The 27,004-nt window shown below is 59.0% G+C and overlaps 1 protein-coding gene across 1 annotated transcript in view; it reads left to right on the forward strand.

Annotated features, from left to right (window-relative positions):
- Positions 1 to 9,431: 9,431 nt before the first annotated feature.
- IL16 (interleukin 16) overlaps positions 9,432 to 27,004 on the forward strand; it is a 55,621-nt gene continuing 38,048 nt past the window's right edge. The window contains exons 1-2 of the mRNA XM_053658965.1: positions 9,432 to 9,749; positions 24,986 to 25,395. Coding sequence (XP_053514940.1) covers positions 9,710 to 9,749; positions 24,986 to 25,395 — 450 coding nt within the window. The 5' untranslated portion in view covers positions 9,432 to 9,709. The remainder of the gene's footprint in view (positions 9,750 to 24,985; positions 25,396 to 27,004) is intronic.

The following is a 27,004-nucleotide window of genomic DNA, read 5'->3' on the forward strand; positions in this document are numbered from 1 at the left end:
TGAGGGCTGCCGGTGTGGTTCCCTGGGACACAGACCCTGGGACACAGACCCCGAGACAGGGATGAGGCACCCTGTACTGGAGGAGATGAAAGCCTGGGAAAGGTGCTGTGTCAAGCAGGTGGCGCTGGGGGCCACTGAGATCCCGCCCCACCGAGGTCCCTAGAAGACAGGGTGAGCCTCGGTTACCCCACTGTGTGTGGGCATGTGGGAGATTTAGCCCCCACCCCCATCAGCACGGACGGAGGGGCTGCCACTCCTGGGGCACCGGCTGGCTGGCTGCTCTGCCATTGCCTGCAGGGGCCAGAGAGGCCTTCGGTGAGGGCCCGGTGCTGGCCTGGCCGGGGAGTCCCAGAAGGCCAGGCGTGGGAAAAGAAGGCCCCAGGTGAGGGGTGGGTGGGGACGCCGCTCCTCCAGTCACAGTCAGTTGTCTCTGCCTGTCCCGCGCTCTCTCCCGCCTTCACCCTCAGCTGCCGCGTCCTCACGCTCTGCCCTCTCCGAGCTCCGCGCAGAGCGCCGTGGCAGCTGAGCGCCGACCGCCTGCTCCTTCCCGGGCGTGCCGTGGGCACTGACGGGGCTGCAGCGGTCAGCGACCTGGTCCGTCCTTTGGCCTGGTCAGGATGTCATGGTCCTTCCAGACTGACCCAGCTTCACCTCAGCTCCCAGCGACGCTGTGGCTGTCCTGGTGCCAGAGTAAACTAAGAACTTTAGCACCTAGACCTGATACTCTAGGGGAGAGTGGGGGACAGGGTCTATTTAGAAATCCCCCTCTTGTGACAAGTCTGGCCCATAAGGCTACTGTGTGGCGGGAGGGCCCGGAGTCCCAGGTGATAGGCCAGAGCTGAGTGACTTGCTCTGCCTTCCTCCCTGCTGGTCCCTGCAGCCCGGTCCCGCCCCCAGGCAGGGCTGCATCCTCGGGCTGCCTAGGAACGGAGTGGAAGCAGGAAGCATGTTAAAATGCTGCTGTCCTGTCCACATGTTACTGTTAGAAGTGGGAGTGGGGGAGAACGGAGGGAGGGAGGGGTGCCGGGCTGTTTGTGGACGGGGAGGACTGACCCGTCACGCCCAGCCCAGCAGGAGGGAGGGCCTGCACGCTTGGGTGGGATCTTGAAAGGGAACCCAGCTTTCAAAGCAAACAGTCAGTTGAATTACTAAGCAGCCGCCTATTGACGTAAATATTTGTAGTTTGCTTCTGATGGAAAAGTCATGCCTACTGAGTGTAGAAAGTGGAGGAAAAGGGGATACTGTTAATTTCTAGTGTGTTTCCTTCTCACACATTTGACACATTGCGTGAGCCCTGACAGACGCCTGTCACACTTCATGCCCCGATCTGCTGAACCACTGAATCTGGGGGTTAATTGATGACCCTAAGATGCCCTAGCTTATTCTGATCACAGACAGACAATGTTCTGCCACAAAAATTAAAACTCCAGGCACGGACGCACTGGCAGAGCGGAAACTGAGTCCGAGACGTGAGACTGGTCCTCTGGGATGGCTCGGAACCACGCGGGGCTCCCGGGGACGAGGCTGGAGAACTGCCTGTTCTGGTTGGCGCGTGCTGGCGGTTACCGGCCGCGTCAGACACGGCGTTTCAGGGAAGAGGGGAGCCCGGAAGAACATGACCGCTGTCCAGGAGTAACAAGGGCGGATGGGGAAAGGCCAGAAACGGAAGGGGGAGAATAACCTGCCTCTGGAGGACAGCGTGGGAAATGGGTGGGGGGCAGGTGCAAAGACGGGACCGGGGGTGCGGTGCCCAGTGTGCCACCGCCCAGTCGGAGTCAGGGCCCAATGCAAGGGGCAGCCGCGGCCACGTGTCAGGGTGCCGTAACCTCACCCCTGCTGCCGCGGGTTGGCTGGGGTGTGCCACCGGGCTGTTGTGGGAAGGGCTTAGGGGCCAGCAGCAGAGTCTGGGGAGGGCACGGGTGTGGCTGCTGGAAGAGGAAGCTGCCTCCGCGTTCAGAGCCCTACCTCCGAACAGGGAGGGAGGGGAGAGGGGGGAGGGGACCCCGTGTTTTGCTATGTGTAATGCGCTCTTTGTTGCCCACATGTTTGAGGGAGAAATAAGGATTCACATTATACGTGGGTGGGACTAAGTCCATAATCTACATAAATGTGTTTAGTTCTTTTATTTGTGCTTCTGCATTAGAAGTGTAACTTTAGAAAGTAGTAATGATATCTGTAGGCAAAATAACACCCTGGAATACAGTAATCGGTTTTATATAGAAATAAAAAATTGAATAAAAGTTAAAATGAAAGATTTTTTTTTGAAAGGTTGGGCCAGAAAGGTGGGTGTGTGTTACACACAGAAGTGGGTTATGATCCTGAAAAGGAAGCCTGTGATGATTTGCGACCTTCAACCCTGCAACAACCCTGAGACCCCCAACCATTTGTAGGGAACCAGCAGGCTGAGAAAGCAACCCCCAAGGGGGACAGACTTTCAGAGCCCCCCACCCCCCCGGGACGTGGCCAAGGAGGCAGTGCAGAAGGAAGAACCTTCCGGAACGGGTGCTGGGAGAGCAGTCGCTAAGGCAGCGTCCCCCCCAGGGCACAGCGCAGGGCTCCTCAGAGAAGGTCATCAGGGGCTTCAGGACCCCCATGGCCTGGGGGCTGCAAGTGTCTCGTTTCCTCCCCTGTGGGCGGGACATTGTGGCTGTTGTCCTGCAGCGTCACCAGGTTTGCAGAGGGCAGCTGCCTGGATCTTCTCCATCAGCAGCTGGCAGACTCCTCAGCCCACCCGTCAGACCCAGCCCACTGCCCGTGATTGGAGATGAGGTTCGGGGGGAACGCAGCCGTGCCCACTCTCCTGCCCATCGCCCTGGGCCGCCTGGAGGGCCTGCCGCAGCAGAACAGTTTGCTGAGACCTGTTCTTGGAAGATGGTCCTCTGGACCGGGAGAACCACATACATGCCGGGTGCGTGGGAGCTGGTTGCTGCGAGGGGGCGGGGCAGCGGGTCATTTTCCCCCGAAACAGCCCGGATCCCAGGTCACCCACCGGAAGGGGCTGCCCTCCAGAGTGGCCGGACCGGCCTCAGACTGTGTGCGTGCCTGAGAAATAACCTGTTAGTTAAAATACTTGTATCGCAGCTGAAACTGCCGTTCTGCCTGATGCAATACACGTCATGTATCTCTCATAATCTGAATACAATTGAATTTATACTTGTGTGCAACGGCTATGCAATGATACAGTGTTAAGTTTGTAAAGGAATTAGCGTCCCACATTGTATAAAGTAGATGCACGCCTTTACCAGCTTCCTGCTATTTCCTTGGGTTATTTCACCGATGATGCACGGAGCCTGTGAGGGGCTGGGGAGGAAGAGCTCCCTCCACTGGGTGTGAAGGGTGACTGTGTGGTTCTTCCCAAACGCAGCTTGCCAACGTGGTTACCCCTCTGGTCCAGCACTTCTATTTCTGGAAACGTACCCTCAGAAATAGTAAGAGACGGGGCAGAGGTGTTTGTGTTAACTTTATTCGTAATATCCAACTGCCGATGATCGGACCGTCCAACAGCAACCAAGCAGTGTCCTGAGTGGCGGTGCCAAGGAGCCAGAAGCTCCTTGCTGGGCCTTCGGGCTGAGTGTCGGATGCAGCCTGAGGCTCAGGGCCTAGATCTGACCCTGGAAGGGGCAGATGGGAGGCCTCCGTCTTCCCCACGGAAGTCACTCCCCACCGACCACCTTGGGTTGCGGGTGGGGCCGGCCGGGGTCGGCTTCCTTTCCATTTCCTTGGCAACTCACGGCTCCTGGCTGCAAAGATTCTTCGGATGGGCTCTTGGACACCAAACAGCCACAGCTCAACATTTGGTTACATAAAGTGCAAATGAGTCACGAACACATGGATTATATTTCCATTCAAACGCATGGGGATTTCAGTTGATGGGAAAAGGGCAGCGGGCGGTGCACATCAGCACCGGATTTGAGACACTGGTTGAACTGCAGAGCAGATCCTCAGTCACGGCCATCTGTGCCCCCGCCAATTCCCTTCTCAGCGCCCTAGAAGTGACGGCTGCTTAGTTCCAGGGGTGCCGGAAGCTAGTTTTTCCCTTCAAGAAAGATGGGAGGCCAAAGAATTTGCCAAAGGTTCCCGGGGTTTACTGGTTCAGTCCCAAAGCCGGCGAGAACCTACACACAGTGCACTACGGTGCTTGCCTTCACCCCTTGGCTTCTGTGCCGGAACGACCTTCCTTCTTGTCTCTTCTCTGCCCCCACGTTGCCCATCTCCTCCATCGCTTGTCCCTTCAGTATTGGGATTTCCTGAGGCTTCCTCCTGAGCCCACAGGTGTCACTACCCTTCCTGGCGTACTTTCTGTGTGAACCCTTGGTTTCAAGTAGTGTCCATACGCTGCCAACGCCCAAGGCTCTGCCCCTCACCCGGATCTCTCTCTTAACATTTAGGGTCTCCTCCACTCGTGTGCCCACCAGGCATCGCTACTTTTGGGGGCTCAACAGATGCTCCAGGATCCTCGTGTCCGAGCTACACCCTCCTGCCCCTCATTCCAGCCATTCTCCCCGCAATCTCTGTTTTAATAACCGCAAGTTCCCGCCTTTCATGCCATTATTTAGTTAGCTCAGAACACCTGGAGTTTCCACTGCACGGCAGGCACTGAGCTACATAAGGGGACACGGAGATGGTAGTTCCTGCCTTCAGCGTCACGCTGTCCAGGATGACAGATGGACATGCGAACAAGTGGTCACAGGGCGCTGGGAGGCTCAGCACGAGGGTGGGCTCCGAGGCTGCTGCTGGAGTGCCAGGATCTACGGAGGCGTTCCCGCCCAGTGAGAAGGGGCTCGGGGCCGACCCATGGGGGCAGAAGGGGGTGACACCGGAGGGCAGGCCGGTGGGCTACTGGTGCCCCGCTCCTTGCAGGCACCCGGAAGCCCTTGTTGCTGAAACTGACTTCCTGATGTCCGGTGTTGGTGTCCCCGTGGCCTGTGCTGGCTGCGGGTTGTTCATGGGGACTCACACAGTCCGCTCAGGGTGTGTGGCGTTTGGTAGTGGCCATGGGTAATGGATAACGAGTGTGTGTGTGTGCATGTCCGTGTGTATACTGTGAAGCACAGACGAACGTACATAAGGCAAAACCTTTGTAACAAAACAATGAAAGGGTTTTGGAATAAACCCTTTCCACCTCTAGGCCTGCAGAATATATTTCATAATAAATGAAAAACATAAGATCCTCGCGAATGTGTTTCCAAAAAACGAAGTGTGTGAAAGATGGTTAAAGCCAGTTCTGTCCATCTGTGAGGTTGGGGTGGGGAGTGTCTCCCCGCTCGGGGGTCTCACTGTGCCACAGGCTGGTCACTCGGGCTGGTCGAGAGGGACCCCTGTTCTGTGGCAGAGGGGTGGTGGGCCTGGGGGGGCGTCTTTAGGCCCCTCCCTGTCTCTGAGCACGTCATTCTCCCTCCTGTCTTCAGCCTCCCCATGCACGTGCTCTGAGGACAGGACTTCCTGACGTGCTCAGCAGAGCTCTGGGGGCTGCTGAGGTGGGAGTAGAAAGGCAGGAGGCTGGGGCCGGGGAGCAGCTGCGTCACACTGCCCGAATGACTCCACACCAATCTGTCCACGTGTCGATGTTACAGGGAGGACGCTGGCCAGGAGGGACCTGGTCACGATGGCAGGCTGCAGACCACGTGGGAAAGCCGTCCTAGCTCTGACTCCGTGGCTCCGAGACAGCGCTCACCGGAGGCTGGGAGTGGACGTCACAGACGGCTGTCTTCCCGTCTGGGGGGCGCGTCGGGTAGGCCCTTCCAACCGATGCATTTATATGGCCAGTTCTTGATTGAGAAATTCTAGCCCGTGTTTTTCTCGTCTTTGTATAAGAACACTTGCATCTTGTCTCCGTTATTTCTCTGATCTGTGACCCCAGGCATGTCCCTGAACCGGATGGAGCCTCCACTTCCACATCTGTGAAATGGGCACACAGTGTGGATTAAATGGTGACCGAGGAGAGGTCCTTGTTCAGGGTGAGAACCAACCGTCGCTGATAGGTAGTGAATGGATCCGCAGTGTCTGTGGCTTCCAGAGCTGGCAAAGACGCCCCGAATTTCCGGACGGTGTGGATGAGACAGCCAGCCTGTGCTGATGTCTGCCTTTGAATGTGGTAGGAGGCTCAGCGTGTCCTTAAGATACATATTCAAAAAATCATGAAGCATTTTAAGTGCCGTACATTGGCCTCGCAGGCTGTCTGTAACTTTGAGTGCGAAAGTAAATTTTAAAGGCAGACAATATTTAGAAACGAAGGGGTAGTTGAGTAAGAAAATGGATTTTCAGCTGCATTTACCGTCCATGGGATGAAGGTGTTCAGGTTAACGATTACCCATTAGTCTGCTAGTGTTCACTGAGCACCGCCACCCAGCTCCTTTGGGGTCACTGTCATGCAGGCCGTCACACATCCCTCCGTGCCATGTGGCGCCTGCATCTGTGAGGATCTGTGGGAAGTGGCCAGGGTTCAAGACCTTGGCGGAGGCCCCCGGCCGCACGGGGCCCCAGGAGAGGAGGGGAGAAGCCCCAGAGGCCTGTGGCCCTGGGGAGATGCAGTGGGCGAAGGCTCGGACCCCTCCTGAGTGTTCAGCACGACGTGCGACGTCAGCAGGGGCTGTGGGAAGTGCTCCCTGGGCTGCCGTGGGGCAGAGCCCAGGACACCACGGACCCGTGGGCAGCTGGACGTGGGTGGGGCGGCCGCCCGGGAAGGAGCCTGTGCTGGAGCCCAGCTGGGCAGCAGCTCGTGCTCGGGAAGAACGGAGCAGGGCGGGCCGCAGGGTGCAGTGCCCACGAGGAGGCTGCACACTAGGTGGGTCACAGGGCAGGTGCCAGGTCCGGCGGGGGTGGGGCAGGCCTGTCTGTGGAGTTGGGAGCAGGCCCGGGCAGCCAGGCCAGTCTCTGGGAACAGGACGGTTCAGGGCTCCACTCAGGCATATGCAGAGCCCGCACCCACCACAGTGAGGGGCATCCTGGCCTCGCCAGTCAGACTCCCTGAGCCCCTGGCATCCTGGCTGCCCGGTCAGAATTGGCTCTGGATGGGGTGGAGCCCACTTTGCCAAGGGGCGTGTCTCTGTCTGTACCTCTGGCAGGCTGGGGGGGGGGTGAGGACCAGCCAGGGCAGGTGGTACAGCCGAGTGGGTGTTGAGGTGAGTGCCATCCAGGGGGCCGACTGAGTGGGGGGTGGGACCCCCCTGCCCCCCCCCTCCGCCCAGGAGGGTGCAGGACAGGATGGGTGGTCACGGCAGGTCGTCTCCCATCCTTTGCTGCAGACTCCGGGTGACAGAAAGGTCCCCTCCGTCACTTGGGCAGCAGAAGGATTAGAAAGGTGCAGCTCCGTGTGGGGGACACACTCTGGCCTCTCCAGGACCACAGCTTCCTGCACATACATTCCCCACCTTTTTTCCTCCCTAAGCATCAAACCTGTTCCTTGTGGGGGCAAAAAACAAATGGGGGAAAAATCAGAGGAAAAGGAATAAAAAATACTCGCAGTCCATTAGGCAGGTGACCTTTATACGCGTTTGGACATGTAGCTGACAGGCTGTTTACACACACACACACACACACACACACACAGTCCCAAATGGGTCTCACCTGGGGAAAATCAAGGCACGGGCAGAGCTAACATTGCTCTGTGGAGGGCTGGTGGGGGGGCCAGGGAGGGAGTCTACACCCTTGGATCTTCTAGCTGCAGAAGCACCTGCAGCCCCGCCCCGTTCACCGTCCGAGGCAGCCGCGTGGCCTCTGCGGGGCTGCTTCCAGCTCTGGCCCCACTACACCAAATAATCGTTCCTTCATAAAAGCTCGATTCAAAGGATCAAAGGCCTCCAGCCTTTGCTGTTGATTTAACAAAGTCTGCCTAGGAGTTCCCAAGGCAAGGATGGGACCTAAAGGACTTTTCCGATCATCCTCTTACAGGTGTGCATTGAAAGCCACGGCTGGTCCCCGAGCTGTGGGCGGACCCCGGGGGTCGGGAAGCCCAGGTGGCTGTCAGGAAGCTCGTGGAGGGGAAAAAAAAAACCTCTCAGTGACTTGTCTAAATCCCGTTTCCTGTATGTGGTTCGTGCCATACCTCCTGAGTTCGTGACCCAATTACTTCATCTCGAAGTGAGACCCACACACCCTCCCGGGATGGTCAGTCACTTTAAATTCCATGAAGCAGCCCCCCTTTTCCGGGCCGCACACCCCCCTCGCCCCCGCCGGCCTGTAGGTGGTGCTCCTCCGAGGAGACACTGGCTGTTCTGGCTGGTCCCCACGCACAGTGCAGCCTCGGCCTCCCGTACCTGCAATCGCAGGGCTAGGTGAGCCGTGTTTCTCAGAGCAAGGGCGAGCTGGTGGGGTCCCACAGCCTCCTCCTCTGGGGGTGAGCATGGCTGTCGGGGGGCTGTTCTGACTCCAGGTGCCGAGAGCAGGAGTGTCCTGGCAACCGGCCTCGGGTGCTGCCCCAGGCAGTGCGGTCCTTACAGGTGCGTCAGGGTGGGCTGGGCGGGGAGAGGGGTCGCGGGGACCTGGACCTGCCCTGAGCAAAGTGACGGTGGCAGGTGTGAAGCCTGTGACTGGAGGAGGCCCTGTGTGGTGTCAGGGGCCCGAGGCAGCCGTGGGGCTGTGTGTTTGTTGTGATCGTCCCTCGCACACTCACCGAAACGGACAACTCAGAGCCGGGCTGTCACTCACTTCCCTGGTGGCGTTTTCTCCACACGCCGGGCTTGCCCGCCTGCCCAGTCTCACGTAGTTACGTCCCGAAACCCTCCCCGGGTCTCCCCAGTTTTCGGCTCTGACTCTGCCCACTCATTGTATTTTTCTTTTTGGTCTTTTTCAGTGGGGAATCCAAGGATTTATTTAACCCGGCAATCAAATTGGTCATTTAAAATAATAGTCCGTCTTGTCCAAGTCTAAAAATAGACTCTCCCGGCAGGAGAAGGCAAGCGGGGAACTGGGGTGGACGAGGCTGAACCGACTTCAGAGCCCCGCCACCGGGGCTGGCCGCCACCTCGCCCTGGTCCCTCCTGGTCCTGACACGGGCGGGCAGGAGGGACTGTTTGTCTTGGTGAAAGTCCGCCTGCACTCTCGCCGCCCTTTCTGGGGACACAGGCTGCATTCACGAGTCCCCTGCCCCAGCCCTGCACAGACTTCATGAAAGGCGTTTTCACTTGGATTACACAGGCGCTGTGTGTGTGTGAGAAGGAGAAAATGAATCACTGCGATGTCAGGCAAGGATTTGAGGTGTCGTGTGTGTCTCTTGCAATCACACAAACACACCAGAACTCATTTAAGAGAAAGAGTGAGGGGTGGGGAGCCAAGGGCACGGTCTAGAGCTCTAGCGATTTCCACCCCAGGGACCTCTGACAGGGCTGTGCTCGGCCCGCTCACGCTGGACTCCGAGTCCAGAGGAAAGTTTGCGGTTTTGCCTGTCTGTTTGCGGTACAGGAAGAGACTCAGGATCTGAGGGCTGGATCCAGTGGAATAACATCGCTTTTATGCTCACTGCTGTGCGAGCAAGGGCAGGAGTTGGAAGCCGCTGCCCTGAGACGTTGAAGACTTGTTGGCAGCGGGGAAGGGATTTTTTCCCCTCCCTCCCTGCCTGCCCGGCCTGCTGAGGGAAAACAGCTCTGACGGACAGTTTCTCGGTAGTTTTAACTGCTTTTCCAATCCTGTCGGCCCTAGAAGCTGCTGTGGACCCCCCGGCTTCTGGACCCGGCTCTCGGGGACTCCTCCTCTGTCCTCCAAGCCCCGAGGGATGAGTTTGCAGAAGAGAATCTTCCCTCGAAGGGGGGCCGGTGAGTAAGGCTGCTCCTCGGGGACCCGTGGGGAAGGTGGGGGTGCAGGGTGTGAAGGATGCCCTGGGCTGGGGCAGGAAGCACCGTTTTGGTTCAGCTGCCGCGTGTGTTGTGTAGACGGGCTCACATGTGCACACGTGTGTGAGTGTGCGGGGCGGCAGGACCAGCAGAGGCTGGCCAGGTGCCCACTAGGCTGAGAGGCTGCTTGCCGGGGGCTGTGGGGGGGTTGCTGGACCACCAAGGGCAGGGACCGAGCCCCGGCCGGGGCAGCTCCTCCTGCACACTCACTTCCTCTGTCGGTGGGGGTGGCAGAGTTCAGGGGCATCGAGGTGGAAGTGCCCCGGAGGCAGGGTCCCCACCAGCCGTGCTCGGGGGCCAGCGGGAAGCAGAACAGGGAGGGCGCTGCGGGGCTCCCGAAGTTGGGGGTGCAGGTGTCCGCAGCAGGGGCCCCGATCGGCCCGGCCCACGTCGGGCGGTGTCTGGGCGCGGACGGCAGGGACAGGAACAGGCGTCAGGGAGCCGCGTCTAACCCCCGTGCCCGGCACTTGCAGCAGCACTGGCAGCCCGTCAGCTGTCGGAGCTCTGGCAGGAGACAGCGAGCACATGGTTTTCCTTACAGAGGAGAGCGAGGGGAGTCAAAGGCACAGTCTGACTCTTCCCAGGAAGATCGGGGAGAAGCGGCTAGACCCCAGGGTGGGACCCGCTCGCTGGGGTTCCTCTCCAGCACCCGGAACGTGAGGAAGGGCGAGAGCAGGCCTGCAGAGTGGCCTGGGTGGCCCGTGGGTGATGAGAGCCCCAGTTGGGACGCCTGAGTGGGCCGCCCCCATGGTGACAGGGACCCTCCCAGGGTGCCCAGGTGACCCTGGCATTCCTCTCTTGTACAAAGCGGGCTAAGTGTTTGGAGTGTCTCCCCTGTGGGTCGATGACAGCGTGCGTTTGCCTCCACCGAGGGGGGGGGACCTGGTGCGTGGTAGCTGCTCCGTGCTCCCCGAGGCTGCTCCGTGTATGGGGGGCCTTGTCACTTCCTGTCCCCGGCTGCACTGCTGTCTGTGGTCCATTTCCCTGTTGACAACAGACAGACAGACATTTGTTCGCAGGGCCACTGAGCTGTTCCTGGGAGCACACTGGTGAGGGACGAGGGGGCAGTGGGCGAGGTCTAAGCAGCTGACCCCGCAGGCTTCGTGCCCACAGGGAACGGCCGAGGGCAGTCCCTGGGGGCAGGCTGGCTGTTCAGAGTCCCTGTCCGCTGCGGGACTGGGGGGACATGGGCCTGGCCGGCCACACCCCTCTGTGTCACTCTGTCCGGTGCTTGAGGCCCTTCTCCCCGCGCCTGCCGTGGGAAGATGGGGAGCGTAGGCGCAGCCATGCCCAGGACCCCGATACACCCTTCTCCGTGGAGGGCACGCCATCTCCGCAGCGCAGGTTCTGTGTACGTGGCCACGGTGGTGGCTGTGACCCCTGTGCGCGGGCACGGGACCTCCAACACAGGCGCCTCCCTTCCTCCGGCTGGGATGGGGCATCAGACACCCGGGGCCTGGCCGAGGCAGGGCGAGGGGGTGGGGGCGGGGTCTGAGGGGAGTTCTGCGCCCCTTCTCCCCTCGCCCCGCAGTCCTTCCAGGGGGAAAGTCAAACCCCGGGGGACACTGCTGCTGTGCCTCTCGGGAAATTAACGCCGGGTCACGTGGCCTGCGCCAGACAGATGTAGCTGGACTCATTTTCTGGTCCTCGCCCCGCTGCCCGCTCTCTATTTATTTTTCAACTGACAAAGAGTGAAGTCACTTTCTCAAACACTTGGAACTGATTTTCAACACATTGGTTAGAGCACAGAGCATTCCGTGCCCCGCGGCTGGGCTCTAGGGAACTCACAGGACACGTCAAACCAACGCGCACACAGACACTGCAGTCACGGGGCTGAGGGGCCATGGACCCCGTCGGGTGGACCCAGGAGGGCTTCCCTGAGGAGGTGGTGCCTCGGCTGTGTCCTGCAGGGTGTGCAGGAGTGAGGTGGGGACCGGGGGTGGAGAAGCCAGCTCCGGGGAAAGGGATCAACGTGTCGGGGAGCAGCTAGAAAAAGACCCCTTTCAAGTCCCGCCAGCCGAGGCTGGCCCCTGGGAACCGTGTGAGTATTCCTCCGTCCCGTCTGCCAGCAGCTTTTAAAAATAATCGCGGTGGCTTGTTGGCACAGGGAATGAGAGCTTTCGCCGCTGCTGCGATAAAACGTGGGGAGCCCCTGCCTCTGTTCCCCGCAGCCTGTGGCTAGCCACCGGGCGGGCGCCCCAGAACTCCGCCCGTCACCCAGCCCCTCCGAGCTCCCCGGTGCTCTTCAGTCCCGGCCCTTCCCGCGCCGTCCTGCAGCTGAGGGACCACCCGGTCCACCTGCTGCCGGTCCCACCGTGCTGGGCTGGGGGTCGCGTCTCAGCTCCTGCGAAGGGTCACCCGCCACTCTCTCCAGCCCCGGGGAACCCCAGCAGGTGCGCAGGCCGTGACAGAGTCTCCCGTTCCCCCACACTGCTGACCCGCCTCCCGCTCCATTGTGTTTCCCAAACTATCGTAGGAGTTTCTCAGACAAGAACGTGGAAGGACTCGCAGTCAGTGGACATTGACCCACCGTCTGGATTCCACGAGTGACACGTGGACACTAGTGGCCTTGTCCCGTGTCCACCCATCCCTCCCTCCCTCTGTCCGGCCTTGCCTCCATCTTAGTTTTTGATGCTTTTCCATGTGAATTTCAGCCATCGCTGCAGTGCATTTCTAAGCACTTCAGCGCGCCTGTAGTTAGTAACGGGAGTCCTCAGTCACTGCAGACTAGTGGGTGCACCTGTGCAGGGTGAACTCGCAACACCATGCGGCTGGTCTCCTGGGCCCCAGGAAACTCTCCCATGGCCCTGGTCAGTTCCCTCCCTCTCTGCTAATAACATATAGGCTGCCCCTCGATTTAAAGCCCCCGTTAAAGAAAGCACAGTGCCCACTTGGTGGGGTGGACCCTCACACTGAGCACCCCAGGCAGCCTCCTGGTGGTGGAAGCACAGGGACAGCATCGGGCGGCAGGGAAGCTGGGAGCAGAGCGTGAGGGGGCCTCGGCGAGGGGTTGGGGCTGGGGCTCTGGGTTCTGACTGCGGACGGGGACAGGTGGGGCCGACGACAGGTGGGGCCGACGGGCGCGAGCAGGGGCTCTGTCATGGCACCTGGACCCCCGGGGGCGGCCAGAGCTCTGTCAGGGCTCTGTGGGTCTGGAGTTGGGGCAGTGGGTGCCACACCGTTCCCAGGAGGGCTGCCCTTGTACTGCCGGCTGCAGCCCAGACTGACCGGGGTTGGGAGGCTGTGTGCGCGTCCTTCGCTGGGGAGAGGAGCGCAGTCCCAGTGAGGTGGGGCGTGGACGGTGCGGGGTGGGGCTCTGGGACTTCCATAGGCTCCAGTGCCCGCCGTTCTGTGCCCCCCACTGCAGGCGCAGTGCGGCTCTGGGAAGGCAGAGCTGGTGTCTGTGGGCCCACCACCCTGCGTCAGGCAGCGAGGGGGTTCCCCTTTCAGTCTTACCACAGCGCGTTTGACAAGCCAGGTTTTCGGCAAGGGGCGTGGCTTATCCCAGGCCACCCAGCCCATGGACCTGGGAGGAGACTCAGGGGCCAGTGCTGTCTCTCAGGGGGCCTGCCCAGCAGCCACCACCTCTGTCTGCCTGTGTGTCTCAGTCACACCTGTGTCTGCGTGTGACCACAGAGACGCCCCCCCCCCTTCCTTGTTCTCTGACTCTATTTAGCGCCTGCTCTACGCCAGGGAGCAGGCTCAGCCGCAGAGGCAGGAGGCGTAGGTGAGGGGGGTCGCCATGGAGTGCTTTGGGAGCCCAGAGGGCAGCTCCTCCTTCAACCAGGGAGTTGGGGGGAGTGTCAGGAGGACTTCCTGGAGGAGGTGACTCTGGGCCAGCCCTGGGAAGCATATGAGAGCCGGCCAGCCAGCAGGAGGCCTGAGCTGGAAAGGGCAGTGAGGGTCTGAGGAGGTGTGGGGTGGGGAAGAGCCCTGGAGCTGCTGTGAGCGCCGGTGGGTGGGCGTCCTCGGGCCAGGCTCCACATGTCTGCGGCCTGACTCAGCGTGTCCTGACAACAACAAATGAAGAAAAGAAAGCAGGGTTTCTTCATCTGTAAAAATCTTTCTGATGCCAGGCAGGAAGCAACATTCCTCAGATGACTGTGTGGGCAGAAGGGCTGTGGGAGGTGGGCGTGGGGGGGGAATAACTGCCCGGTGCGGCCCAGCGCCGCTGCCCGATGCACGTCCCCTTGCCCCCGGCCGGGTCTGAAACGCTCAGGGGGAGCTGGGCCCAGCACGGAGTGCTGGGGGTGGGGGCGGTCCTCACATCCTCCGCATAAAAGCGTCATGGACTTGACTGTCTGCACACGGTTGTGCAAGCAGAGACCCCGAGCTGAACACAGTGTCCCTGCCAAACGCTGAGCAGAACCGCCCTCCCCCTGCTGTGTCCGCTGGGAGTACCTGGCCCCTTCCTGTGGTCCCTGCAGGGGAGGCCTGCTGTGCAAAAGCCCAGGCTGGGCCTGGGAAGAGCCCCACCCAGCCCAGGACTCCCCCCTCCCCCTGTGCCTCTTAGCCTTTGTGAGCCCACCCGTGTGCCTGCGGCCGCAGGGACCCAGCGGGGTCTCCGGTCTGGTTCGTCTGCTCGGCTTTGACTCCAGGCGAGTGTGGGCTGCAGTCTGGCCCTGTGCCCATTTTCCCGCCCCGTGCCTGCTTTCTTCCTGGCCAGGGGCATCGGGAGAGGGAAGGGGGCAGCCTGCAGGGTCCCGGGAGAGCGGGGCGCCCTCCTGTGCCACCGCAGGGCCCGGCCCTGTGCTAGTGGGAGTGTGTGCGGGTCTGTGTCTCCCAGAGTTTTCCCTGCGCCCCACAGCGAGGGACTAACCCTCTGACGCACTTGTCCCTCCCAGGGGGCCTCATGGGAAGCCAGCCTCCCTCCCTGGGAGAGAACGTTCTCATTCCTGCCTCATCCGTGGCCCCCGGGTGCCAGCCGAGTGAGAATGCGGGTCTCAAGTTTTGTCTGATTCTGAGCCTGATCACACGCGTTAGAGTAAGAACATGCAAGAAGCACTCTTGTAAACTCTAAAGTGCAAACAAACGTGGAAGCGTCATTTATTGATCCCTTCGGTTTGGGTTGATTCACTCAGTAAATGTTCACTGGGCCCTTGTGGGCCAGGTGCGTCCTAGCAAAGGGGCCCGGGGCGCCTGCTGGAGCAGGCTCACGAGTTCCTGGTTGGGGCGCTCACAACTCAGGAGACCCCCAGATGGGACACAAGTACCCAGACAGACTAGCAGGACACCTTCAGGTGGTGACCAGTTCCGAGAAGGCAGGCAGAGGTAACGCAGATGGCGGGCGTGGGCAGGAGAGGCCCCGTGTGGGACAGACACTGGGGCAGGAAGGCGCAGCCACCGGGCGACATGGAGGGCAGCCTTCCCACGCCGGGGAACGGCGTGGACTGAACCTCTCTGGTGACATGGACGTGGTTTTTTTGGAAAGAGGGGGACGAAAGGGCAAGCTCATGTGAATCTCTGAGGGGCGGCAAGGAATTTGGATTTTATTCTGAAGACAAGACCATCTTGGGAGGGGTCCGTGTGGGGCATGGCACACATCGCTGCAGCACCGTGTCACCTGTCAAACCCCACGCACAGAGCAGCACAGACAGTGGGCCCTGGAGGGACCCGGGGCCTTGCGCTGGTCTGGGGTACGGAGCTGGTTGCACGTGGGAGGGAGATGATAAGAGAGGAGAAGCTCTGGAGGCAGTTCTGGGAACTCTCTGTACTTTCTGCGCAGTTTCTCTATACACTGAAAACTGCTCTAAAAGAACAGAACCGCTTTTTTTAAATTTAAAAAAAAAAAAAGGAGCCCTGGTTGGTGTGGTTCAGTGGATGAAGTGCGGGCCTGCTAACCAAAGGACTGTAGTTCGATTCCCAGTCAGGGCACATGCGTGGGTTGTGAGTTGAGTCCCCATCAGGGGGCGAGCAAGAGGCAACCACACATTGATGTTTCTCCTTCTTTCCTCTTTCTCTTCCCCTCTGTCTAAAAATAAATAAAAGTTAAAAAATTAAATTAGGTTAAATTTTAAAAAGTTTGTTAGAGCAATAGGAAGAAGCTCTTGGAGGGTTTATGTCGGAGAGTCCCACAAGCCGTTCCAGATTCTAAAAAGCCCACCTGAGGGTAGCAACCAGGCAGTGGCTGTGGGGACTCAGGGCGGTGGCAGTCGCGGGGTGTGATGTGGAGAGTCGGAGGCAGGGTGGCTTCCCGGTGGACAACTGTGGCAGGCGCTTCTCTAGGCACCTGACTAGTGTGACCCCCCTTTGGGCTTAGGAAGAGGCGTGTCCTCACGGAGCAACGTCCCACGGGTGACAAAGCCGAGCACAGGGTGGTCCCCCTCACCGTGCCCACTCCCCTGGCCAGGGATCCCCCCGAGACGTGAACCCAGGGATCCAGCCCTCTCTGCATTCCCTCCGACAATGCACAGGGGTCCCCCTTTCTCTGAGTTCTCACCAGCACTTGTGTTTTGTTGACATATAGGTGGTGGCCATCCTGACAGGTGTGAGGTGGTACCTGCTTGTGATTTAATTTTCATCTCTCCGATGATTAATGACACCGAGCATTTTCCCCTGTCTGTTGGCCATCTGTGTGTCCTCTATGGAGAAGTGTCTATTCAGGTCTTTTGCCCATTATTTTTTAAACCCATTTTTTCTTGGTGTTAAGTTGTACGAGTTCTTTATATATTCGGGACAGTAACATCTCATCATAGGTATCATTGGTGAGTATCGTCCCACTGAGTAGGATGGCTTGGTCCTGGTCCTAAGGAAAACACTTTTAGCTTTTCCCGAGTGCGGCGTGAGCTGCGGTTTGTCCTGCACGGCCTTTCCCGTCCGGGTGCGGCCCCTCTACTCCCCATTTGCTGGGAATTTCTAGTCATAAATGGGTGTTGAACTTCGTCAAACGCTTTTTCTCTAAATGCACAGGGGTTGGCAACAGTAGGTTTACAGCTGTGAGCACACGAAGCAGAGTTTATTCTTGTACTATTTATTAATTATTGCCTTATTTTCCATGCAAACAGCTGTAAGCCTGTGGTTGCCCCTCCCCCTTATGTCCCTGTGACCATGTGACTGTCACCCTCCATTTGCTTTGTGTGCTGCGTGGTGTTAATTGATATGCGGACACTATGCCAACCTTGCAAGGAAGTACTTCCCACTCCATCAGGGTGTGTGACCTTTGTTATGTGTGGCCAAATGTGGCTAAGATTTTGTGCAGAACGTTTGTGTCCATGTTCATTAGGGAGATCGGCCTATAACTTCCTTCCTTCCTTTCTTCTCTCCCTCCTTCTCTCTCTCTCTTTTGTAGTGTCTTTATCTGGTTTTGGGATCAGGGTAATGCTGGCCTCCTAAAATGAGTTAGGAAGCCTTCCCTCCTCTTGAATTTTCGGGGATAGTTTGAGAAAGATAGATGTTAGTTCTCTGAATGCTGGGTAAAATTCACCTGCAAGGCCATCCGGTCCAGGACTTTGGTTCGTTGGGAGTTTGGGAATTCCTGATTTGATGTTGTTATTAGTTACTGGTCAGTTCAGACTTCCCGTGTCTTCCTCATTCAGTCCTGGAATCCTGTATGTTTCTAGGAACCAACCGTCTTCTTCCAGGTGGTCTGCTTTGTAGGCATATCATCGTTGCTTGTAGCCTTTTCTTGTAACCCTTTCTACCCATTTCTGTGGTGTGTCTGGTGACTTCTGTTTTGTTTCTGATTTTATTTGGGTCCCACCTCTCTTTTTCTTTTTTTTTTAAAGATTTCTCTTTAGAGGGGAAGGGAGGGAGAGAGGGAGAGAAATATCAATGTATGGTTGTCTCTTGTGTGTCCCCTGCTGGGAACTGGCCTACAACCCAGGCATGTGCCCTGACTGGGAATCGAACCACGATCCTCTGGTTTGCAGGCCCGCACTCAATCCACTGAGCTACACCAGCCAGGCCCCACCTCTCTTTTTCTTGATGAGTTTGTCTAAAGGTTTATCAATTTTGTTTATCTTAAAAAAACCCCAGCTCTTCACTGCACTGATATTTTGTACCGATTTTTAAAACTCCACTGTGATCTTTACGATACCCCACCTCCTACACATGTTGGGCTTTGTTGTTTTTTTCTAGTTCCTCTTGGAATAAGGTTAGATCATTTATTTGCAATTTTTCGTATTTGCCGGGGCCGGCCTGCATTGCTGTGAGTTTCTCCCCCGTGGGGTTTGCTGCGGGTCCCCCCACATCTGGGGCGGTTGTGTTTTCGTTCCTCAGTGTCTCAGGCGTGTTTTGATCTCCTCCTCCACCTCGCGGTTGCCCCCTTCCCCGTGTTGTGGCCCCGAGTGTCCGCCTGTTTTTCAGTGTTCTCCTTGTGATGGATTTCTGGTGTCCTACCGCTGTGGTGACCACAGTGGAGCTCAGCCAGCTCCCCAGACAAGATGCTTGGCATGACTTTCATCTTCAGTCTGTTGAGACTTGTTTTGAGTCCTCCTATGCGGTCTTGCCTGGGAAATGTTCCACGTGAACTTGAAAAGAACGTATGTATATTCTGCTTTCCGGTGAAATGCTGTAAAAGTAGTCAGTTAAATAAACCCATCTGGTCTGATGAGTCACTTCAGGCTGCCGTTTCCTTGCTGGTTTTCTGTCCAGTGAGTCGGCCGGGAGTTAGAACCCCCGTCCACGCCTCCCAGTTTGTCCGTCGGTGCCGTGCCTCACGCATTCACGTGCTCCTGCGTGGGGCACACACTTGCGTATTAGGGTCGTGTGCTCGGCTTGGATGGTCCCCTGCATCGCTGTGCACTGTCCCTTGTCCCCTGGGCTGGCCTTTGTCGGAAGGTCTCTTCTGTCTGATGCTAGAGTCCTGCCGCCCCAGCTGGTGTTTCTCGTTTCCATTCGCTGGGTCCCCGCAGCCTCGCGGGGAATGCCAGGGGCCCTTTCGGCGACACCTACTCCCTCATTAAAGCCCCCGGGACACCCTGGGGCACTGGGGGGTGAGCGTGGGGAGGCATTCCATTCTTTAGGAGAGGAGGCCACACAAAGGGCTCGTACAGGCTGTGCCCGGGACGAGTGGGACCACGGTCGGGGGCAGATGAGTTAAAGGTCACCCATAGGTTAGGCTCTCCGAGGAGGGCACATGAGGGGGACGGCGCCCGGCCATGTGGGGATCAACCTGTTAGGACACAGAGGGGCGCCTTGTCCCTCGGTGCTGCGTGGTTCTCCACGCGCTCTGGGCAAGTCCCATCCCTGGTTCGCAGACTGGAACCTGCCGTGGCGCCACCTGCAGGGGCTGGGGAGGCAGTGCAGGGGGCCCATCCGCAGAGCTCCAGGTTCTGGAGGGCTAGCAGGTGGTGCCCAGTCTGCCGGCTCCGGACCTGGGACCCGACTTGGAGACCCGCTGGGCTGTGCCAGCCCCCTGGGGCCGGCGGGTTGTCTAGGGACAGCCCGCACAGGCAGGCCCCGCCGCGCCCTCATCGCGTGCCTCCTGGCTGATAACACACTCCCTGGGGAGCTGGCTGAGCCAGCCAGGGGCTGGGGCCCAGGGTCACCCAGGGACCTGCACAGTGACTGTCCCTGCAGTGGCTCTTTCACCTGTGACACGGGGCGGGTGCCGTTACGAGGTCGACGCTGGGTTGTGTGAGCTCATGGTTCTGTAAAGCGCCTACAGTGCGCCAGGCACACTGTGGGCACGAGGAACTCGAGCTCCCTTCCTGCTCTCCCAGCGGCTGCCGAGTGGCCCGGGGAAGGCGAGGAGCCTCGACCGGGTGCCGAGGTGCTGGCCGGGCCCCGGCTGTTCTCTGCCAGCCCAGCAGATGGTGGCCTCGGTTCTGAGGTGGCGCTCCCTGCCCAGCGGCCCCTCTTCTGCAGAGCGCTTCCCCCGCTGAGAAGTCAGATGGCTGCGGTCGGGGGCCCCAGCGAGCCGTGCCAGGTCGGCCGCACAGGCCCCGAGTCACCTGTCCAGAGCAGGTGGTGGAGGGAGGCAGGGTCTGACTCACAGCATCCCAGCCGTCAGCGCCGGGACCTGGCGTGGGCACAGGCCTCTGTGACAGGAGCGTGTCCGGTTCTCAGTCTTCGTCGGCCGTCCTGGAATAAATGGTGCCGTGGTCCCTGCTGGGCAGCTGGAGAGAGAAGCCCGGGTGCTGGCCGCCCAGGGGGGTTCTGAGCGGAGAGACAGGTGAGCCCAGGTGAGCGGATGTCCCCTGGCCGTTAGCTGGGGCAAGAGGCTGGCCTCTCTGAGCTGCATGGTGGGGCCGGGGGAGGTCTTGGCTGCTGGAACTTCACATTGGATGCAGTGCTGGGGCCGGGCAGCAGCAGGAGCCGGCGTGTCCGCTGGGTAGGGGTCTCGTGCTGCTTGCTGTGTGGCACAGAGCGGTGGGAGTCAGGGTGGGGCAGGGTGTTGCTCTCCCGTGCCCCGCGGCCCTGGGGGCCGCTGGCCCTGGGATTCCTGACTCGGGAGCCTGGACCTTGTCCCTGGGGCTGGGGATGTGGGAGGAGGGGAGAGCCTGGGAGCAAGGCAGCCCGTGGAGGAGGCTTCCCCAGCCCTGGGGCTGCTCCCGGCAGGTGGGCGCAGGGCAGGAGCCTCTGACGCAGACGGGGAAGCCCTTGCTTGCTGTCCCCAGGCACACCGCCGGCTTCTCCCCTGTTGGTTTAGTCCCAGGGCCGGTGTTCTTCTGGTCGACCGCCACGCTGGCTCTCTGCGGAACTTGGTTACCTGGCAGATGCCTCGCCACCTGCAGCACGTCTCCTGTTGCAGAGTGACACCCTCCCAGCTCAGGCGCTGCCCTCGCAGGTGCAGAAGCTGGGGATACATGTGTGTGAGAGAGAAATAGAAATGACCTTGAAAGAGGTGGTGTGTCGCTTCTCACCAGAGGGCAGACTACAACTGTCGTCTCCTCGTCCTCCTCCTCAGCTGCAGAGTGTGCCTGCTTCTCCACAGTCACCCAAATGTGACCTGGGCGAGCCGGGCAGTGCAGTTTGTCCCCGACGGGGGTCAGCCCAGCAGGGACGCGGTGCCTGTGAGGTGTCTCGTCCTGTTTCACCCCGTCAGCTGGCGGGGAAGCACCCTCACACTGTACACGCCTCCGTAGGGGGCGCTGGGGGTCGTTCTCGAAGCCGGGCCTGATGGCTCAGTTCTGAGCACAGTGGACAGGAGCCTGCCCTCTGCCCGGAGCTCGGGGCTCAGGAGGGGTGACGGGGCTCGACCCACCAGGGCGGTGAGCCAGGCCGGCTGTGCAGGGGCCGGGTGGGTGAGTGGGGCGCACGGGGCACCAGAGGCAGCACGGGGGTCTGGGCAGGGGCAGGGCTGGGTTTCAAAAACATGTCAGCTGAAGAGGGGATCTGAGGCATGCTGATGCAGCATCAAGGGTTAGAAGGAGCATGCAAGGCCCAGCGACAGAGAAAGAAAGCTCAGTGTTGGGGAGGCTGAGGAGGTGGCCACGCAGCAGAAAGAGTCCAAGGAAGGGACAGAGCGGGGCCCCGGGCGTGGGGGCGAGGGTGGCAGGCACCCCTGGCAGGGCTGAGCCTGGGCAGGGGGGTGACCGCCTGTAAGTTCCTAGCAGGGTTTTGAAATAATACAGACAGTGAAAGTCATACTGAGAGAGAGAAGAGAGAGAACATAGAATGGCCCTCATGCCGTCATCTCTTTGCAACCAGAGACCGGCAGGTGGGGGTCGGGCGGGGCTGCGGGCGTCCCAGCAGCGGTACCTGGCGTAGGGAAGCGGCACCTCGGGCAGGCTCGTTCTCGGAGTGAATGGGTGAGGAGGGAAAGATGGGGGCTCAAATGCGGCTTCTGAAATCTTTGACGGAGCAGCTAGTCATAGAAAACCAGGAGGTGTGTGCGCGGCCGGTGCTGCTTTAAGGAGGAGAGCAAGAAAACCGAGCAGCGAGGAGCCACACAGACACGCCAGGGGGAAGGCGTCTCAGTCAGGAGACGAGATAGAACGTCACAGAGGAAGTAGATATGAGATGTAAGATGTGAGGTTTATAGATTTAAAATGAAAGACTCCCAGATTCAGCATAAACAGGGAAACAAACCCAGAGACACGAAGTCTCCATCCCAATCCGATCCCATCCCCACTTTCAAGGGACATGTTTGAGACCAGACCACGCGAAGTTAAAATCGCAGCGAGGGGCAAACGCCGTGAAATGCAGGTTGGAAGAAGGCGAGGAGGCCGTGTGAATTCGGACAGAGAAAATAGAAGTTGAGGGAACTGTTAAATAGGTCAGGGGGCACTTTCTGCAAATGGGTAGGGAGAAGAATGCGCAGTGGAGAGAGGAAAGGCGCTGGAATGCGTAAAACAACACACGTTGGGACTGTCGCAGACGCGGGGCTGGGCTTCAGTGCACAGCACCGCACCCACGCTCTTAGTTGGATGAATGCAAACAAAGAATGTGAGGGTTTTAATGCTGTGACTTAAAGGCTCGGATACACATTTACGTATGAGTTTATCACCATCATACTCGGATACATCCATATTTGAAGCTCCACACAGAGAATACTCATTCCTTTCAAATGCGCCCAGAACATCGTAAACACTTAGTCACGTCACACGCTGGCTCACAGAGTCAACCTCAATAAACCCCCACAGACACAAAGTGTCCAGGACGCATCCTGTGGCCTCGATGTGATCACGCTAGCATTTTTCTAATAAAAACATCCGAACAACAGGGATTAACTTGGGAGATGTAACCACAAGGAGGGAACGAGAGCAGCAGGCAGTCTTAAAGACCTGAGTCGAAACTGGAAATGAACTCCACTCTTGGAGACCATTTCTAAGATAACAGTTAGAACACCGTATTTCTAAACTTGCGGGTTGTGGCGAAAAGCATATTCAGAAGGGAGTTTCTAGCTTTGAGGAGGAGGAGGAGGAGGAGGAAGAGGACAGAGTGACGATAATAACCAGCCAACAGTCTGTGCTGAAGGACTTAACCTCCAGCATTCAAGCTGATCCTCAGAGTAGCGGCGAGGTGGCGACCACGTCACCCTCATTATACGATTAACAAACCGAATCACAGAAAGGTCAAAGACATTTGGGAGAAAGGTCAAACACATTCGGAATGTTAGATGCCGAGTAAATCATTGGGCTGGGATTTGAACCCAGGTCTAGCGGGATTCAAAGCCAGAGAAGGTGACCACTGCCTGGTGTGCTGTCATTTCTAAAGGAGAGGAAAAAAATGGATTTGAGGGAAGTAAATGTGAAATTCTAGAAGGCAGACACAAACATAAGAAAAGCAGGATGGGAAGAGTAGTAATAAAACTCAAGTGGGAATAAGTGCGTTAGGAAGCCAGCCAAGAAGGGTGGACGTTTTCGCCAACCCTAGGGATGAGAACTTTGAGGGGGACCGACAGAACAGCCGTCCTGCAGCCTAGGTTCAGCAGAGCGAGGGGGCGGGGGGCCAGCCCCGCACAGTTCGGAGGGAAAGCTGTAGGCCGTGGGCCAGCTTTCTCTCTGTAAGGGACAGCTGGGTATTCACCCACAGGAGACTCGGGGTGAAACGGCACTCCCATGGCAATGTGAGATGATCAAGACTGACAGACGGTTTTTAAAAATCGAGGAAGCAAAGGAAGTTTCGGATAACCACCTGAAAAGTGACACCAGTACCAAAAGATGTCGCTAAACCATCGAGCAGCTTTGGAGACGCGGAGGAGGCACATGACCCGCCCTCGGCTCCTTTCCTAACATTCCTGTGACCCAAGGCCGTTTGTGTCTGCGGGTGTAAGTCCAGAGGTCCTAGATATAGGTCACTTGTCGCTTCAGAGACTTCCGCACTGCAGCCTAATGTGAGACTCACAGCCACAAAATGTTGGCCGTTCCGTCTGCAGACACCCAGAATGTCTCTTCACACGGAGAAATCAGAACAGGCCAATCCACGCTCGTGGCGGGAGGCGAAAGGCCCTCAACAAATAACCTCCGTGTTGGTGGAAGTTCTCCCCGAGTCACCGCCAGTGGGATATTTCGTTATCTCAACAGATAGCCATCAACCTCCTCACTGCCGGAAAACACTAGGGGTATTTCCATTAATGTCTGGAGAAGGACCTGGAACACCTTTACTATTAGTTATTTACGAATAAAATGAAATAAGGGGTAGAAGCATTTTAAATGTGAATCGAGCGCCGTAACATGCAGAGGTCACGTGGTTGGAAGCCCCGGAGAAGCTGTTGAATAGTTAGTAGAATTGATAAGCCGGAGCTGCGGGCTGCCCAAGTCCTGACTGTGCAGGCAAAAGTCATGACATACAAAAGCAATAACCAACTACAAAGTTTATTTTAAAACAGTTCCATTCAAAGTAGGAGCCAAAGTGCTGAGAAATATGTAATTAGCGATACTTAGAGCCTATGTGAAGAAGAATATAAAATTCAGTTGAGGAATTATGAATTTCCTCCCTTCGTCTCCTATCTCTGAGTCACTCTTCGGTCTGAGCCAGAGTCACCCCCTGGGCTGCAGTGGCCGCCCTTTAAAAACTGCCTTTGACATGGGACCCTGTCGGAGAATTCAGAAACTTAAAACGCATTTCATGAACTCATTCCCCTTCTCCACACAGGCGGTCCCCTTTCAGAGTCATTGGGGAATTCGATGCTTGTACAGTTGTGGCAAGGTGGTGGCCCCGCCCCTGTGGGCGTGGCTGGCCGGGCTTGGCCCCGCCCATGCTCCTCCACCAGTGAACTGAGTGAGCACGGGAGAGGCTCCCAGCCTTGCTAGTCGTATCCTCCCCACCCGGAAGCTGAGGGCACGGAGGGCAGGGGTCTTCACATGGGCCTGTGAATCTGGTGTGTCTCGAGCTGCTGCCCGGCTCACCAAGGGCAGTGCAAAGGCACAGGCAGGGGGAACATAGTCTCCCTGTCGCCCTCCGACCTGCTCTGTAGACTGGGTTCCCCGTAAACTTTCCTCTGAAAAATGGCTTTGAAGTTTATACAGGTTAGAAGCTCTGGGCTGTCTGATCTGTGATTCTCTCCTGGGGTGAAGGGTGGGCTCCTCCGCTGGCTCCTTGTGGCTCTGGGCGTGCCTTGGTTTCCCTCACTGGGCAAGCTCTGGCCTCCGTGAGCCTGGGAGTAGAGAGGGCGGCAACCGCCTGGGGTCGCGGAGCCCCACGTGGCCGACAGCCTGGAGGGCCCAGGGCCCGGCAGGCCGGGCTCCCCGTGGCTCTGCTCCAGGGCTCTGGCCGAGCTCCACGCGCAGTCAGCCGTCTCATGGCTCTTTCCTGTCACCTCTCTCCTCCAGGCACCGGCGAAGGGGCGGCTAAGCCCAGTCCAGTCGCCGCCCGCCCGCCGAGGGCCCGAGACCAGGAGAGGAAGGCCAGCTTCACTTCCTCCCTGAGGATGGAGCTGCACAGCCGCGCTGCGCGGAGCCGAAAATCCACCAAATTCCGCTCCCTCTCCCGGTCCCTGATCCTCTGCCACGCAAAGACCAGCGACGATGGCTCCAGCCCCGATGAGAGGCACCCGGACCCCTTTGAGATGTCGCTGGGCCAGGGCAAGGAAGGGATGGTCCACTCGCCCGAGCAGCTGGCAGACACATCCGAGGCGGGGCCGGGCCGCGTTCCGGGCCTGGGCCTGCCCTCCGGGTTCGCAGCTCTGCAGGCGGCGGGCAGTGATGGAGGCAAGCCCTGCAGGAGGATGTTCTTTCTGAAGGTAGGCCGGGGCCTGCTGGGCCGGGGTGCACCGCCGGCGTCTGGGGCGGCGTGTCCGAGTCCTCTGGCCCTTCCTCGCTGCAGGACACAGACACAAGCTCTACTCTGACCCACAGCCAGGTAGGGTTGGAGGCCGGTCCCCAGGATGCCTGCAGAGGGCGCTGTGGCGAGTCCGACTCTGTGGGTCTCCCTGAGAGACTCAGTGAGTTTCCGTGTCCGCCCGAAGTCTGCTGAGCCTGGGTCCCTGCTGGAATGTGCCCGGTGCAGGCAGGCGGGCCGGCCACAGTGGCTTGGCTCCGGTGGGTCACACCTGCACCCAGCTGGGAACCCGACAGAGACCCTCTTCCAGGGCCAGCCTGGCAGGGGCACAGGGTGAGTGTGCCCCTGAACGCCGACAGGGGGCATCGTCCAGGCGCCCCCGCCAGCTGCAGCACAGGCGTGGGGGCTGGAGGTGCGCGGGGCGGGGAAGGAGAACTGAGCGGTGCTGGCAGAGCTGCCAGAGTGCGGAGTGGTCTTCTGTGCGAGACCGCACTCTGGTTTGTGCTTGTGCGGAGAGGGGGTGTGGCCGGGCACCACGGGGTGGAGGCTGAGGGAGAGTTCTGCCGCCCGGTGGTTCTGCGCCACGCGGTGGTTCTGCGCCACGCGGTGGTTCTCCATCCTTCCGTGGGTGGTGGGGTCCCCACCGCTGAGCTCCTCAGAGACAGGTCAGCCCCAGGGGTTTCTCCCACGCCCCATGGCCATGGCCCTCGGGGCACCATTACTCGGCTGAACAGCGAACATGGAAGGCAGGAGACCTGGTCCAGGGACTTTGGACAGACACGGGCAGGTCACCGAGGGCCCACCCTGCCCAGGCTGCTCCCCTCACCTCCACGGGTTAGGACAGGAGGAGGGCCCGACCAGGGGGTCTGGGGAAGCCTGGCCAGGCTCCTGGTTCTCTGTGACTGATGTGGCTGCTAGACAGTCCAGTATCCAGGAGTTCAAGTTCATTCACGGCAGTATTAGTTGACCCAGGTTAGAGCCTGGATAAATGCAGGTCAAGAATCGTTCCAGCCAACTTCTAGAAGGATCTGTCCCTTCCGTTCACCACACAGGGGCTTCCTGAGCACCTGTTCTGAGCCAGGCACTGGGGACAAGGGTCCAGCGCCTGCCCTCAGGGAGCCTGTTGCCCGAGGCATGAGGCAGAATGGAGGTGGGGACGACAGAGGTGGGGGAGCGAGCGTGTCTCTGGGCCAGTGCCAGCACAGCCCACACGCACCAGGTACGGTTCTAGGGGGTGAGCCAGGCAGACCAGGGGGGTCGCTGCCATTGTGCCACTCTTACTCTGGCTGGGGACGGAGCTTAACAACTGGGTGTGTGCTGTGGCATTGGGGAGCAAAGGGGCCTGAAGACTGAGGAACAGGGTGCAGGGGGATGAGGAGGGGGCGTGGCCCTCCATGCAAAGGTGACCGTGAGGGGGGCTCTGAGAGTGGCAGTGAGCAGGGGCCGGAGTGAAGGGAGCTGAGGAGCAGCCGTGTGGTGCTGGGGAAAGAACTTCCGGCAGCAGAGCAGCAGGTGGGGGGGAGAGAGGGTGCTGGCGGAGCCCTGAGGGGAGGAGGAGCGGCAGGGGCTGC

Source organism: Artibeus jamaicensis, unplaced genomic scaffold (assembly GCF_021234435.1).
Source record: "Artibeus jamaicensis isolate MK-2021 breed Jamaican fruit bat unplaced genomic scaffold, CSHL_Jam_final scaffold_612, whole genome shotgun sequence".
Taxonomy (NCBI): domain Eukaryota; kingdom Metazoa; phylum Chordata; class Mammalia; order Chiroptera; family Phyllostomidae; genus Artibeus; species Artibeus jamaicensis.